The sequence below is a fragment of the Dromiciops gliroides genome, chromosome 6, assembly GCF_019393635.1.
Source record: "Dromiciops gliroides isolate mDroGli1 chromosome 6, mDroGli1.pri, whole genome shotgun sequence".
NCBI classification, from domain to species: domain Eukaryota; kingdom Metazoa; phylum Chordata; class Mammalia; order Microbiotheria; family Microbiotheriidae; genus Dromiciops; species Dromiciops gliroides.
In genome coordinates this window covers 126,718,646-126,735,086 of record NC_057866.1, presented here as the reverse complement: position 1 = coordinate 126,735,086, position 16,441 = coordinate 126,718,646, and the positions used below count along the sequence as shown (strand labels likewise).

The window sequence follows — 16,441 nt, the reverse complement described above, 5'->3', positions numbered from 1 at the left end:
GAAAAATAGAAGAAAAGGTAAGATATATGTTTTAAAAACTGACTTGGAAAAAAATGTAATAATCACTGGACTCCCTGAAAACTTTGATAAAAAAAAAAAAGCCTTGGATGGTTTATTTCAAGAAATCATAAAAGAAAACTGCTTAGATCTATTAGAACCAGAGGGCAAAGTGAAGACTGAAAGATTCTACCTATCACATCCTGAACAAACCTCAAAAAGAGAAATTGCAACAGTGCCACGGCCAAAATCCATAGCAGCCATGTCAAAGAATAAGTATCCAAACTGCGAGTATCCAGAAAGAAGCTCAAGACAGGATCACATAAGACTTATAAGCTTCTATTATAAATGGAGGAGGTCTGAGATTCAGTATTCCAAAAGACAAAAGATACGGGTTTATGACCTAGAATAGATTACCCAGCAAAGCTAAGTATAATCCTACAGGAGGAAAAATGGAAGAGAACTTTTAAGCATTCCTGATGAAAAGACCAGACCTGAGTAGAAGCTTTGAAATATAAACATAAGAGTCAAGAAAAACAGAAAAAGAAATATATTTGAGTACTGAGAAGGGGCTGTATGATATAGAGATAATATTCTAATAGGATATTGAGGAATTAGGTAAGAAAAACAGAGGTCCTGGGAATGGTTTGGTTCTGTTCTCAGGGCTTGAAAAGGGGAAAGAGAATAAAAGGTAAAAGGAACATATTACAATAGAAAGGAGGAAAAAAATTGGTAGAACTTGTCATTTCTCCCAACTGGGGTAAATGAGAAGAACATACAAACACAGAGAAAATAGTTAGGGAGAGTAGGCATCAGATGAATCTTATTTTTATCTGAATTGGACAAAGGTTGAATACATAAACATGCACTCATACACAATTGTTTGGTGTACAAATATATAAAATTAGCTGAATTTCTTTGGGGGTGGGGCAATGAGGGTTAAGTGACTTGCCCAGGGTCACACAGCTAGTAAGTGTCAAGTGTCTGAGGCCACATTTGAACTCAGGTCCTCCTGAATCCAAGGCCAGTGTTTTATCCACTGTGCCACCTAGCTGCCCCCATTAGTTCCTCTTTCTAAAGTTATTTTGTCTGTTTCTTTCACAACCAGATTAATGTGGAGATATTTTGCATGACTGCACATATATGACTTATATTGAATTGCTTGATTTCTTAGGGAGGGGTGAGGAGAGAGGAAGGAAGAAAATTTGGAACAGAAAGTTTTAAAAAATCAATATGAAAAAATTTGTGGTTTTTTTACATGTAACTTTTGGGGAAATTCTAAATAAATGAATGAATGAATGAATTTTTTAAAAAGCACATGAATGAAGGGAATATTTTAACATCACATATACTTATTAGGAAATTTAGTTAATGTATTACAAAAATAAGAAATCAGGATTTTGTGGGGATTTTAATTATCCATATTACTCATAATTAATAACAATATTTAACCTTCTATAGATTAGAGTTCTAGTTCAAGGTCCTCCATTCAAATGTGTGATCTTGGGCAAGTCACTTATCTGCTATTCCTCAGTTTCCCTAACTCTAAAGTGAGGGGGTTATAAGGTAAAATGCTATCACACGATGAATCTTTATAGTTATAGGATATCTCATTTCTTGAGTAGTTTTACTTGGAGGGGATATAGACTTGAGCATTAAATGGGAAGATGACAGTATTAACAATGAAATTCAGGAATGTTGCTGCCAGTCTACAAAAACAGAACCTGTGAACCAAAGCCTGAAGACCTACTTTACCAATATATGAAAACAGAGATATTGCCACGTGAAGCCCAATTAAAAATACATGCCATGTTGTGTAATAGGTCTTATAACTTCAACTCAGCAGAATTCTTGTTGTTCTGTTTTTGTTTTTGCAGGGCAGTGAGGGTTAAGTGACTTGCCCAGTGTCACACAGCTTGTAAGTGTCAAGTATCTGAGGCTCGATTTGAACTCAGGTCCTCCTGAATCCAGGGCTGGTTCTTTATCCACTGTGCCACCTAGCTACCCCAACTCAGCAGAATTCTTAAGAAACCTTTTATTTCATTTTCTGGTTAAATGAGGGTAACAAAAGACCTTAAAGATTTTTCTATCAGGAACCACTTTCCCTCCCCATTCAGGTATTATTTAAGAGAAAAAATAAGGATGGCATTCTCCTATTCTTTGTTGTGTGTAAGTGACTGTTCTGATCCACAAATTCAACCCTCAATGCCCCACCAAAAAAAAAAAAGGTTTGGACAAAAAGAAAAATATGCAAAGTACCGGGCTTTTTACTGTGGAAATAAAGACAAAAATAAAATAGTTCTTTCCCTTAAGAAGCTTATATTCCACTAGAAAGATAACAAAAGGGCAATGAGACAAGAAAGCATGAAGTTGTAGCTCAAGGAGAGTGCACTAATACCTGGGGCTGATGAAGCTCAGGAAAAGCTGTGTGAAAGAGTAGCACACAGACTAGGTTCTGAAGGCAGCAAGAGATCTAAGGGGCTGCAGTGAGGCAGGTGTGCTACTAGACATGGGGAATCATCTGCTGCAGAAATGGACAATCTCAAAGAATACTTCAGATTATTTATTTTTAAAGGGTCTTAGGGGGCAGCTAGGTGGCACAGTAGATAAAACACAGGCCCTGGATTCAGGAGGATGTATGTTCAAATGTGGCCTCAGACACTTGACACTTACTAGCTGTGCAACCTTGGGCATGTCACTTAACCCTCATTGCCCAGCAAAAACAAAAAACAAATAAAGGGTCTTGCTAAATTTTAATTTAAACCAACTACTAGTGAGAAAACGAATTTAAGTAATGGTCTTCAAAGTAAAAAGTTAGAGACAATTGAAATTACAATAAAATGACTCAGAAAATTTACATTTTGTTTCTTACCCTCTCATACTCCATGTTTTTGGAGGCCAACTGCCGAGCAATGAATTCTTTGCCTGAATCAAGTTTAATGCAAAGTTCTCTCAGAGAGGACAAGTCCGTTAAAATTGATGCTTTTTCATCATGTTCACATCTGAGTTTTTCCTCCAATCTAGACAAAGCTTTTGTCATTGAGGATATTTGAGTTTCATAAGCATGGTGAGCATTTATATGCTGTAAGAAAAATTAATAGAAATGAAAACTCACAAAATCAATAACCACAAAAAGACTCTGATATTCTGTACAGGTGTATGTTGTTTTACATAATACGTGCAACTAAGTTGCACCAGGCTGTTTCACACTCCCCTTTTCTTGCCCTCTGGGTACCTACGACTCCCTGAAGAGCTTTCCAATGCCTTGGTGTATTTGTTAAGTCATTTTAGGAATGTGAAAAGGTTTTGACTGGCTGTCTGAAAGTAGAAACTATTCTTGATCCGCTGGTGAAAACTTCTCTCTTTGGCTTCAGGTATTCTGCTGATCGCAAAAGCTTCATACTGAGTACAGACAACAGAAGTTTAGGGAACTGACTATTATATTTGACTTGGGAGAAAAAAACCCAACCAGGTGTGTTTCGCAATATTTATTACATAAAGAGCTTTTTGCTGCTCTCAAAATTTGTTTTCAAATTTGAAAAAATAATTTAAGGAATTATTGGAATAAAAATGTAGAACATTTAGGGCAGCTAGATGGCGTAGTGGATAGAGCACTGGCCCTGGAGTCAGGAGTACCTGAGTTCAAATCCGGCCTCAGACACTTAATACTTAACTAGCTGTGTGACCCTGGGCAAGTCACTTAACCCCAATTGCCACACAAAAAAAAAAAAAAAAAAAAAAAAAGGTAGAACATTTGAGTTCATCCAAGCAAATTAATTCATTATTTTAATACTCTATCTTAACAAATATATGAGAGTTTAATTATATGTAAATGTTTTGAGTTTTTCATTAAAAAATAATGTCCTGAATATTAAAAACTCATGCCACAGTAATGCTGTGTAAAAAAAAAAAAAGAAACAAAATTTATGGGAATAACCATGAGAAAATCAAAGCATGAAAAGAATTGCTCTAATTAAATATTTTATTTCTTCAATAAGTGAAAATTTAGAAATAATCAGTGACAATTTATTTCTGAAAACTCACAAAAATCTATTTAGACTACAAAAATAATTTATAGATTAATTCACCTCAGTACATCTTTATCTTTTTTCAGGATCTAAATTTAAAAGCCTGTAGTCTTTTCCAACGTTGGGATTCTAAGAATCTAGGATTATTTTCATCTGGTCTATATTAGAAAAACTTTGCTAAAACACAAAAATCCTAAAAACACACACATGCTAATTAATTGTATGTAATATATATAACTGTGTGTGTATGTATATATATGTGTATATGCTATATATACTATAGAATGCACACATATATACATATGCACACAGTACTATATATAGCATATATACACATTTGATAATATACATTTACGTATGTGTAACTTTGCTACTTATTAAACAAAAATAATTCACAAAATTAAAATTATTAAAATCTAAAAGAAAATTTATTCGTTTAAATGGCTGCTATATTATACATTTGGATAGGTACTACCATGAAGGTCTAGCTAGCACTTACTGGTCAAAAGAATGTCAAATGTAGCCAACATATGTAAATAAGTGTCCTGGCTTATATTATCAACAATGTGCTAACCAAAGCAAGGGCCCTGACTTTGCCTCTGTTCCTGTGCCTCCAGATAAACCTTATTTACCTATTTTGTGTTTCAATTTCTTCAGATATAAAAAGTGGGAGGTTGGACAAGATGATTTTAAAAGTCCTTTTTTTTGTATTGGATAGAAAATGAGTTTACAGTACTCAATCATTATCACATTTATAGTTGCTGCTATACTTTTAACTAGAGGCAGCTATGGCTCAGGCTCATAATGTTTTGTTTTCTTTGTTGTTGTTTTTTACATTTTTTTTGCAGGGCAATGAGGGTATAAGTGACTTGCCCAGGGTCACACAGCTAAGTAAGTGTCAAGTGTCTGAGGCTGGGCCGATGCTTTATCCGTTGCGCCACCTAGCTGCCCTATGGCTCATAATGGATAGAGTGGCAGGCATGGAGTCAGAAAGACTGGAGTTCAAATGCAACTTCAGACATTACAAGTCACGTAACCTTGGCAAATCACTTAACTGTCTGCTTCAGTTTCCTTAACTGTCAAAAGCATCTATGCTTTGCAGGACAGTTGTGAGAATCAAATAAGATGGTATTAATAATGCACTTAACACAGTGCTTGGCAAATGGTACGTGCACACTATATAAAAATGCTAGTCATCATCATCATCATCAGAATTCAAATATTTAGCCTGCCAAATGGAAGAATCCAGGCTCCCTCTTACCCTGGACTGGGGGAGAGCTGAATCCTCTCAGAATGGGTGGGACTGCCTTACTGATTCAATGTGCACAGCATGAACTATGTCAATAAGAGGTTAAAGAATAACATTTAAAATGACAAATTATGGCCTCCAGCAAAACTATAAGAACTTACTTAGCTCTACAACAGCCCAGCAAAAGGTGGGCCAAATAAAAGCTTGCAATTAAATTAACAAGAGATTAAAATATTTTATATCAATACTGATAACTGTCATTTAATAAAATCAATTCACTCAAACATACTAAGTGCTCCATTCAAAAATTATTTTTTAAACCATGATATAACATAGAATAATAGATCTGTGTTAGTTTATTACCTCTTGAATTTCTTTTTCTAAAAGGTCCACTCTCTCTCGCAGATGTCTCCTATCTGTATCAACTGAGAGAAGCTCAAGTCGTATTGAGCTACTTTCTCCTTCAGCATGATGAGCCTTTATCTGTAAGTCTTCAGCTCGACTATGAAGCATCTGGAATTTATCTAATAAATCTTGATTTTCTTGCTCCTAGTTGAAATATAATTATATATTAATGAGCAATGATCACCTCTGGGAGTATTCAGTGTAAAAAAAAAGACACCTTAAATGTATATAAACCACCTTATACACAATGGAAAGGCAATGATATAGCTGCCCCACCTACCCTCCCACCTAAAAAAAGAGAGAGAAGATCCAAAGCAGGTATGGTAAAAGAGCTAGTCAGCATCTGGGTGTGACTTTAGACAGAAGCAGGTATTTAAGACAGCAATAACTTTCTCTCCAAGTCATTCAACAAGCATTAATTAAACACTTTTTATGTGCCAGGTACACTGCTAGGTGCTGAAATACAAATACAAAAATAGCTCCTGTTCTTACATTTTTTCTGGGGGTATGAGGTGAGGGGGGAGAATAATGCACAACACGCATGCAAATGACTAATAAAGAAAAATATATGCAGAATAAATATTACATAAGCATATGGTTGTTAAAACACTCCGTGGTGAGGGGCGGTACTAGTGGTTGGTGAGATCAGGAAGTGTTTTATACTAGGTGGAGCTTAAGTCCCATCTTGAAGGAAGTTATTTAGGGATTCTCTGAGGCAGAGATGAGGAAGGAGTAATAACCATACCTTTGGGCCTAGAGATTGTACTGTTAGGAATATCATAAAATGTTAAAAACATGACCTTTGATACTTTGCTAGATGTTCTTATTAATAAAGGGAGTCATATACTGATGTTCAAAAAGACTGGACCTCTGGCTCAGGGACAAACTTGGGAGTTATTAAAAGTACTACAACAAGATTCAGGAGGACCTGAGTTCAAATACAGCCTCAGACACTTGTCATGTACTAGTTGTGTGACCTTGGGCAAGTCACTTAACCCTCACTGCCCCACAAAACAAAACAAAACAAAAAAAGTACTACACCCAAAACAAAGCATATCAATAAAAACGTATCTTAAAACAAAAGCACTCTACAAGCTAGCAAAGGAAAATATTAGTAAATAGATTGCTTTCAATTTGGGAGCTAGTTTACTCCTCCACAGAGAAAGGGAGAGAAGAGAAGGAAAGTAAGAAGGCAAAGTTAGCAGAACTTCAAGAACACTCTCTCTTCTAGGAATTCCATTTCAATTTGTACTCAGGCTGTGTTTGTAGGTATACTGGAGTCACTCTCTTTTTCTTCACTTGTGCTTTGAGTATCTCTGCCAGTAGCTCACTCTGGTGGGGTCCTTTATTTTGTTTGTCCGTTCTTCCAGCCTGCTTCCTGACTTTGATATTCAGACTGGGCCCTGCCATGTTTCTAGCAGGAAGGAAGGTTTGGGCTGGTCCTAGGATATTGAGTGTTGTGTTATTTCAGAATCTCTGTGACAGACAAGGGACCTGCAAGTTTTCATTACACCCAAGTGCTCTGATTTAGGGCAAAATCTGATTGTTCCTTCCATGGTACACATTTTGTAAGTTCCTGTCCTGGGTTTGGGTCTGTTTAAGAGTAGACTTTTTTTGTTGTTGTTGTTCAGTATTTTATTATTTTCCAGTTATGTATAAAGATAGTTTTCAACATTTGTTTTCATAGAATTTTCTGTTCCCAATTTTTTTTCCACCCTCCCTTCCCTCCCTCCTTCCCAGGACAGAAAGAAATCTAATATAGGTTATATATGTGCAATCACATTAAACATATTTCTGCATTAGTCATATTGTGACAGAAGAGTCAGAGCACAAGGGAAATACCTCACGAAAAGAATAAAAAAACAACAACAAAAAAAAACAAACCAGCCCCAAAGTAGAAACAGTATGGTTCAATCTGCATTGCTAAACCACAATTCTTTTTTTTTCCTGGATGTTGAGAACATTTTCTATTATGAAGTTCTTTGAAATTGTTTTGGACTATTGCATTGCTAACAAGAGCCAAGTCTGTCACCATTGTTCATCACATAATGCTGCTGTTACTGTATACAATGTTCTCCTGGTTCTGCTCCTCTCAGTCACCATCCGTTCATGAACACTATCAGTTCATGTAAGTCCTTCCAGGTCTTTCCGAACTCCCCCTGCTCATCATTACATTTCACGTTGATTTTTTTTGGGGGGTGGGGGGTGGGGGGGTGAGGCAATTGTGGTCAAGTGACTTGCCCAGGGTGACACAGCTAGTAAATGTCAAGTGTCTGAGGCTGGATTTTAACTCAGGTCCTCCTGAATCCAGGGCTGGTGCTCTATCCACTGCCCCACCTAGCTGCCCCTAAAACCATTTTGTAATGCAAAGTCACCAGCTAACAAGTTTTACAACTTCATCTCTGTTTCAAGTTTGTTTGTTTGTTTGTTTTTGTTTTTCGGGACAATGAGGGTTAAGTGACTTGCCCAGGGTCACATAGCTAGTGTCAAGTATCTGAGGTCAAATTTGAACTCAGGTCCTCCTGAATCCAGGGCTGGTGCTCTATCCACTGCGCCACCTAGCTGCCCCTTCACATTGATTTTTTAAAACTGTGTTCTAAATTTTCTTCTTCCCTCCCTCCTCAGCCCTCCCTATGAAATCCAGCAATTCAATATGTCGTATGTGTACAGTTATGCAAAACATCTCACTAGTCAGGTTGTAAAAGAAAATAGAGAGAATACCTTTAGAAAGAGGAGCTAACAAAATTATACTTCCATCTGTATTCAGATACCATCAGTTCTATCTCTGTTGATGGTTTGCATTTTTCATCCATCCTTCTGATAGCATCCTGCTCATCATTTCTTTCACGGTTACTATTGTTAACTGTATTGCCCTCCATCTTAATCCCTCCCCTTGACTTCTGCTTTGGTTATTTCTGTGCAGACTGCACTAGATTAGGAATGAGATACTGCTCTGTGCCCGGGGTCTGATGCATACAGCTGCTGCTGCTGTCACTGGCTTTTGAACTTCTTCCCTTCTCTGTGTGCTGCTCTGGGCCTTCCTACCTGAGTAGGATACCCTCTTGCACAGATCCCCTTTTCAGTCTACCCTGAGTGTAATAACCAATTGGGGATTACAGAAAACTAAGAATGAAACCTGCGACCTACCTCTTGAGAGACAGGTAAAGGACTCGGAATGCAGAATTAGACAAAAAAAAATTTTGGATACAGCCAATGTGGACATTTGTTTTCATTAACTGTACATGTTTGTAAGGGGTCTTGTTTTCCTAGTGTTCTCAACTGGGAGCGGGGTGGTTAGAAGGGTGAGTGAGGACTTTGAATGATTAAAACAAGTAAAATATTAATAACAAAAACAGTGGCTTCCAGTCCAGATGGCTGCCTCAATGAAGACAAACTGCCCTGCTCCTTCCACCACCTACTCCAGCAAAAACTTAAAAGATGAACCAAAGTAGGGGCAGCTAGATGGCGCAGTGGTTAAAGCACCGGCCCTGGATTCAGGAGTACCTGAGTTCAAATCCAGCCTCAGACACTTGACACTTACTAGCTGTGTGACCGTGGGCAAGTCACTTAACCCCCATTGCCTAAAAAAAAAAAAAAAAAAAAAAGATGAACCAAAGTAAATAATGATCAAGAAATCAAATGAGAAAGTACATTAAATGAGTTTTTTCTACCCCAGAGCTGTACAAAAAGTTAGTCTGCAGGAAAGGAGGCCACCATAATGCCAATTTCTGTACAGCTAAACATATTTAATATATACCTGCTCTACCAGAGAAGAGCTAGAGACAGATGGAGCCTACAGGCTAGCAGACCAGAGCAGGGGAGTCCCTCCAGAAAGTCCCACAGTCATAGACAATTGGGGAAGAAAGTATGGAAGCCAAGTTCAGACCTGGGTATCCCAAAGCTTTGAGGTCCCTTGTCATTGTCCTAAAACCCCCAAAACATGGCTCTGAACCTCAAAGATGAGGGGAGGGGGAAATACCAGCAGGAGTTGCTCAGCAAGAACTTAGATGACTAAAGGTAAAAATCAAACACCCCATTCAAAAGCACAGTGAGAGGCAGAAACTTGATCATGGCACAAAGCCCCAATTCGGGAACTAAAGCTGGAGACAGAAGTAAAACAAAGAAAACACCAACCAGTATAAAAAATTATTGCAAATTTAGAGATCCTGAAAAAGGACAGTAACTGTAACTGTTATAAGCTGAGACTCAAAGGAAAATAATCACTATTTTGAAATGCATGGAATATATTGTATGCTTTTTTAAAAAGTAGTTTGAAAGAGATATGCACAGATTCATATAAGAAGAAGAAAAAAAGAAAATTAGTCAATAATGTGAGTATGTTTTGAATACAGAGTTTTGTACTGTGATCCTGGGAAAGGTAAAAAAAGAATAGAGTATGGCAGATGCTGATAAGAATGTTAAAATCTAATAAGGTAGACAGGAGAAGCCAATAAAAACACATATTCTCACCTTAGCAGCCATGAGGCTTTCACATCTGGAAACTTCCGTTATATAATTATGAACTCTGTTCTTCATTTCTTCTTTTTCCTGAACTGCTTGTTCCAATTCCAGTGAAATCGCCTTTCAAATAGAAAGCATTAACATAATAAAAGGATAAGAACATTTTTAAAGTTTTGCATTTTTGATAGTTCTTCTGATGTGAAAGAGGAACAGGAAGGAATAGACTTAATTTCTAATGGCTAATTTCCTATGTATCACCTGATTAATCCTTGGTTTGGAAAAATATTAAAAATACCTATTGTTGATCACCTAATGCATACTTATAATACTATGCCGGACACTTTAATGAATATTAATCAATAAAAATATAAAACTGTAAAAAATCTACAGTCTATACTATTTTATGAACTCTTCAAGTTCAGCATCAAGTATGGTTTAGTGGAAGGAAAAGAGTACACTGATTTAAAGAACCTGAGTTTCTTTCCTCATTTGGATATTTACTAAATGTGTGACTTTGGGTAAGAAAGAACTGATGGCCCAGCAGATAGAGAGCTTAGCTTGAAGTCAGGAAGAACTGAGTTCCAAATGGTCTCAGACACTGGCTAGGTGATCCTGAGCAAGTCACTTTGCCTCAGTCTCCTCAACTGTAAAACAAGATAATAAGAGTACCTGCCTCCCAGAGTTGTTGGGAGGATCAAATGAGACAACATGTCTAAGAAGCACTTATCACAGTGTCTGGCACATAGTAAGAAACCATAGAAACGGCTATTCTCTTTCCTTTCCCTCCCAAGGCATTAATCTCTGTGCTTCAGTTTTCTCATCTGAAAAAATAGGAACAATGCTTTACTATCTATCTCAGACAACTGCTGTGAGGAAAGCACTTTGCAAACCATACAGTGCTATAGGGACATGAGCAATGTTTTCATAATAAACATTTTTATTTAAAGTTTTGAGTTCCAAATTCGATCTGTCCTTCCCTCCCTTTCTCCCCCTAACCTGAGGCAGTAAGTAATCAGATATAAACTATACACGTGTGATTATGTAAAACATTAACATATTAAAAAAAAAATGAAAGAAAGTGAAAAAGAGTATGCTTCAGTCTCTGTTCAGCCAATATCAGTTCTTTCTCTGGAGGTAGATGATATGCTTTATCATTAGTCTTTTGGGAGCGTCTTGGATCACGGTATTGCTGAGAATAGTGAAGTCATCCACAGTTCTTCAAGCAATGCTGCTGTCACTGTGCACAATATTCTCTTGATTCTGCTTACTTCACTACCCAGCAATTCAGATAAGTCTTTCCAGGCCTTTCTGAAATCATCTTTCTTATAGCACCATAACATTCTATCACAACCATATACCACCGCTTGCTTAGCCATTCCCCAACTGATGGGCATATCTTTGATTTCCAATTCTTAGCCACCACAAAAGGAACTGCTAGAAATATTTTTGTACAAATGGGTCTTTTTCAATTTTGGGGGATGTCTTTGGGATATAAATCTAGCACTGCTATTGCTGTATCAAAGGGTATGCACAGTTTTATAGTGCTTTGGGCATAGTGACATTAACAATTAAGATTATTAATACTGTTCAGTGAACAATTCTTAATCAAATGGTATATTTGCCAGACCAACCTAATTAAATTTCCATTCCTTACTATTTCAGCTTTTCCAAGTAATTTTTAATTATCCAAATAACTGAAATTTTGCATTTAACATGTATAAAAGAATTATTGTATGTATATGTGTGTGCATATGTATAAATATATATATATATATACTTTAAACATATATATCTATTATTTATGTCTATATATAAAATTTAGGAACAAAGTCTGATTTTTCTTGATAAAAAACTCACCATGGGGAATGTAGCCCTTATCCATCTGGATACTTTTGATGCAGGAAACATCATGCTCTCTACATTAGGGCTCTTTGGCACACAGCCCAGTAGAGTTAGACAACTGCTGTTATAGCATAACAAGGAGCTCTTTGGCCCACAGTACTGTGGGCTAGAGCAATAAATCTAAAACAGTTGCTATAGTCTTAAAAATTAACATTATAGAATAATGAAAATTATTATTAAATGTAAGGCTCTAAAAAAAGTTCATCCTAAATTTAAAAATTTCATGTAAAAGTATTACGTTTTACGATAAGCTCAAACGCAATTTTATTGTAAAGTACTGTCATACCTGGTTTTCTCTTGTCATTGTAGCCAAATCATCTTGTAATCTTCTGTTTTCCTTAAGAGCTATTTCCTTTGCTCTTCCTATGTCAGCAAGTTCTCTTTGGGTTTCTTCAAGCTGGCGCTGGAGACTGACTAGCTCACGTTCTCGATTACTTAGTAAGTCCTGTAGTCGTCTATCAAATGAACAATTTGGAAAAATCTTATATACATCTTTATTTCACAAAAATAATTATGTTTTAATTTATGTTGATGAGTAAGAGTGTATATATATTCACAACAATCTTCAGTGTATGTACCAAACGCCACCCTTGAATCTCTTGCCCTTTAATGTTCTATCATTCTAGCCCTATTAATCTCCAACCTAGGGTAATCCTGACCCTCTGCTGCCTTTACTCCTGGTTGGGTCCAGGCTAGACTGAGCACTACTTGAGTAACCTGTGTGAATGCTGGCTACTGGAAATAAATGTCATCTAACCTCAGCTTGGCCATCAAAAATGCACAGCAGAGTTTTTATTAATCGCTTCCTACTATATTCTTTACATAAGGTGTTTCAAAACTTTTTAGCTCCTGTCAGGGCCTCAAACTCAAGTTCCATCATATTCCTTTGCTGCAGACAACTGCAGAAATTATTTTGAATGAAACTATTATTGGGGATGAACAAGAATGAATGATTGAGGGTGACACCAAATTTGCAAACCTGGGTAACTAGAAAGATAATGTCCTCAAGATAAACAAGGAGGTTTAGAGAAGGAAAAGTTTAGGGGGAAATATAATTGCTTCTATTTTAGACTTGTTGAGTTTGAGATGGCAAATGAAATCAGGTGGATTTGTCTAAAAGGTGATATAGGACATATAGACAGATGGAACAGCATTGAACCAAAGTGCTGAATTTATTTTATACAATTTTTTTTTAAAAGGCACAAAGTGTATATGATGGGAAAATGCAGTGTTATGCACAATCCCCTTCCTCATTTCTCCTTTTTTATGTGAAAAGCTCTTTTTTTGGGGGGTGGGTGGACGACACGAGGATTAAGTGACTTGCCCAGGGTCACACAGCTAGTAAGTGTCAAGTATCTGAGACTGGATTTGAACTCAGGTCTTCCTGAATCCAGGGCTGGTGCTTTATCCACTGCGCTACCTAGCTGCCCAAAGCTCATGTTTTTGGTGTATGTCAAGTTCAGAATAACAAAATATAAAACATTTTGAAAAGAAAAAGTAGAACCACATGTAAGAATGCTCCAAATCACTAATAATAAGAGAAATGCTAATCAAAACATCCCTGAAGTTTCACCTCACACTCTGAAAATTGGCAAAATAAAACAAAAAATGGAAATAGTCAATGTCAATAGTCAATGTTGAAGGGGTCATAGAAGGGTAAGCACTCTAATACATTGTTGGTAGAGCTGTGAAATGGTACAAGCATTTTGGAAAGCAATTTGTAATTATGCAAATAAAGTGACTCTGATGTCCATACCCTTTGAACCAGAGACTCCATTACATGGCTTTTACCCCAAAGAAGCCATCAATAAGAACAAAGTCCTCACATATTTCAAAATATTTGTAGTAGAACTTTTTGTGATATACATGAATTGGAAATGAAGTAGATGCCTATCAATTGGGAAATGGCTAAACAAACTGTGGTATGTGAATGTAATGGATTATTATTGTGCTGTAAGAAATGATGTGTGTAATGAATATATAAAAATATGGAAAAGATCTACATGAACTGATGAAGAGAAGTAAACAGAGCCAAGAAAATAATATACACAGTAACTTTATAACATTGTTCACAACAACGTAAATGGAAAGAACTACACACCAAAAAATCTAAATGTAACAAAATTATAAAGATTAAGCAGGACTTGCCTGAAAAAAATCGGAGAAGACCCCTCCAATCCACACCATTGTGAAGGGAGGAGGTCCACAGGTGTTATACATTGCACATTTTTATACCTTTTCAATGTATTGATCAGCTGAGATGACTTTCCCACTCTCTTAAAAAAACCTATTTGTCATATGAAATGACTCTTTGGTAGTGGGAAGGGGAGAGACACTTGGCATAAGAACCAGAAAATATCAATAAAAACTTACTTGAAAAAAGAAAAGAAAAAAGGTGAGAAAATGACTTCGAGGATTAGTAGATAGTTAAAGAATCTGGTGATATGATATAGGAAGTAGAAAACCTCGAAGAAGGAGAGGTTGTAGAGCAATTGTGGGAGAGACAGTAGCTGAAAACCAGAAGTATGCCCATTCTTCCCCTAGGCCCGCTGTTTTCTGGGTTGGGCATGGGGAATTGGGGCAGTATTCAAGGGAAGGAAAAGGGTAGACAGGGCTGTAGTATCTCCTGGGAGTAAAAGAAAAGGGATGTGAGAGGAAGAATTCAAAGACAAAGGGAAATTAAATATAACATACAGTTGCAGTACTTGAGAGAATAACAATCTTGTTAGGGAGACAGAATACACATAAAACAATTAAATAATATATTATGTAATCAAATTTTTGTAACAATCAAATTTTAAGTTGTGTGTTCCAAACTATCAGTACTAAAGAAGAGTAAAGTAAGAAGAGATTAAAGTTGGAGTCCACAGCTATGAAGTACTGTAAATATTGTTAGATTTTTTTCAACTCGGTGTTTTTGTTAATCCCCCCCCTTTAAAAAAAATATTTCTTATATAAGATAACTGTCTGGGAGGGAGGAGGTAGAAAAGGAAAGAATATAAGTGGAAATTTAAATGATGGAAAAAGGAAAGACATCAATTAAAATTTATCTTAAAAAAAAAAAAAGAGAGAGAACAAAAAGGCTTGAGGCAAAGTACTAAAGCCAAGGACCAGTTGAAGCTGGCCATAAATGCTAACGACAACAAAAGGGTCTTTTTTTTTTTTTTAAGCTATGTTAGAGGAAAAAGAAGAACAAAGAAGGTATTACTGACAAGGGCAGTAGGGATGCTGAAAACAAATGATATAATAGTCAGAATGCTAAACAAATTATCTCTTATTTAACTTCAGTTTTCTTTCCAAAGAAAATGATGTTGGAACTGGGAAGGTAGAAAAAAAATGTATAACTGGGAGTTGAAATCTGAAATAACTGAGGATATTGTAATAGAGAACACCTAACTGCCCACCAATACGTTACCAACTCCAGACTAACTATACTGTATTCCAGGGTACTAAAAGAATTGGCAAGTGTGATTGCTGAGCTATAAATCATGTGTTAAGAAAAACTGTGGAGAAAGGGAGAGGTACATGTGACTGGATACAGGCAAATATTGTTCCAATTGCCAAAAAAAAGTAGAGTGCAAACCACAAAATGGCAAATGGCATAAATGCCTTGTGAAACTGTAGACAGTAATATTAAATAGATGTGATGTGAGCATTTAAAAAAAGAGAAGTGATGACTAAATTCCATCATATTTATCAAGTCATGCCAAACCTCAATTCTGTTTTTTTGACAAGGTAATTCGACTGAAAGATTAGAGGAAGGCCACAGACATACTATACTTAGATTTCAGCAAACTACTTTACAAAGTGTCTCATTAAAACTTGTAAACAAGATGAAGAGTAATGGGGGCTGTATAGTACTACTATGTGGATTCAGAACTGAAAGAATACTGGTAGAGCAGTTATTAACGATTCAAAAACATAAGCTAGAAGAAGACCTCTAGTGGAGGGTCAGTGACATTAATCCCGGGCTGGGTGCTTTTTTAAATTGTTATTTTTTGATAAAGGTATGTTATTCTTATCATATTTCAAGAAGATATAAAGCAGGGAAGGATTCTTATACTAGATGAGCCCACTTCTGTAGTCAAAATCCAAAGTTCTATGGGGGTAAAACAGTAGCCCAAACTATTAATATGACACTTAACAGTCAGTGATAGAAGCAAAGAGCTATCTATATTAGATACAAATAATTAACTCAGAATAACATAGAGGAAGCTTGGCTCCACAACAGTTTATGTGAACATTATGTAAAGGTTTTAATTAGATTGCAAGCGCAACACTGTGACCTAATTCAAACTTAAACTGCATCGTGTCCAGAACAAGGGAGAGGACAGTCCCGTTACAAATTAAATTCAATTTAGCCCATGTTTGAACAGGAAATACCTTCTACAAATCCCCC

At 36.4% G+C, this 16,441-nt stretch overlaps 1 protein-coding gene across 1 annotated transcript in view; it reads right to left on the bottom strand.

The window, feature by feature from the left end:
- CEP135 (centrosomal protein 135) overlaps nt 1-16,441 on the bottom strand; it is a 91,838-nt gene that overhangs the window by 20,035 nt on the left and 55,362 nt on the right. Inside the window, exons 18-21 of the mRNA XM_043970782.1 lie at nt 12,329-12,497; nt 10,150-10,260; nt 5,638-5,823; nt 2,870-3,079 (exon numbers count right to left, since the gene is read on the bottom strand). Of these exons, the coding sequence (XP_043826717.1) occupies nt 2,870-3,079; nt 5,638-5,823; nt 10,150-10,260; nt 12,329-12,497 (676 nt within the window). The remainder of the gene's footprint in view (nt 1-2,869; nt 3,080-5,637; nt 5,824-10,149; nt 10,261-12,328; nt 12,498-16,441) is intronic.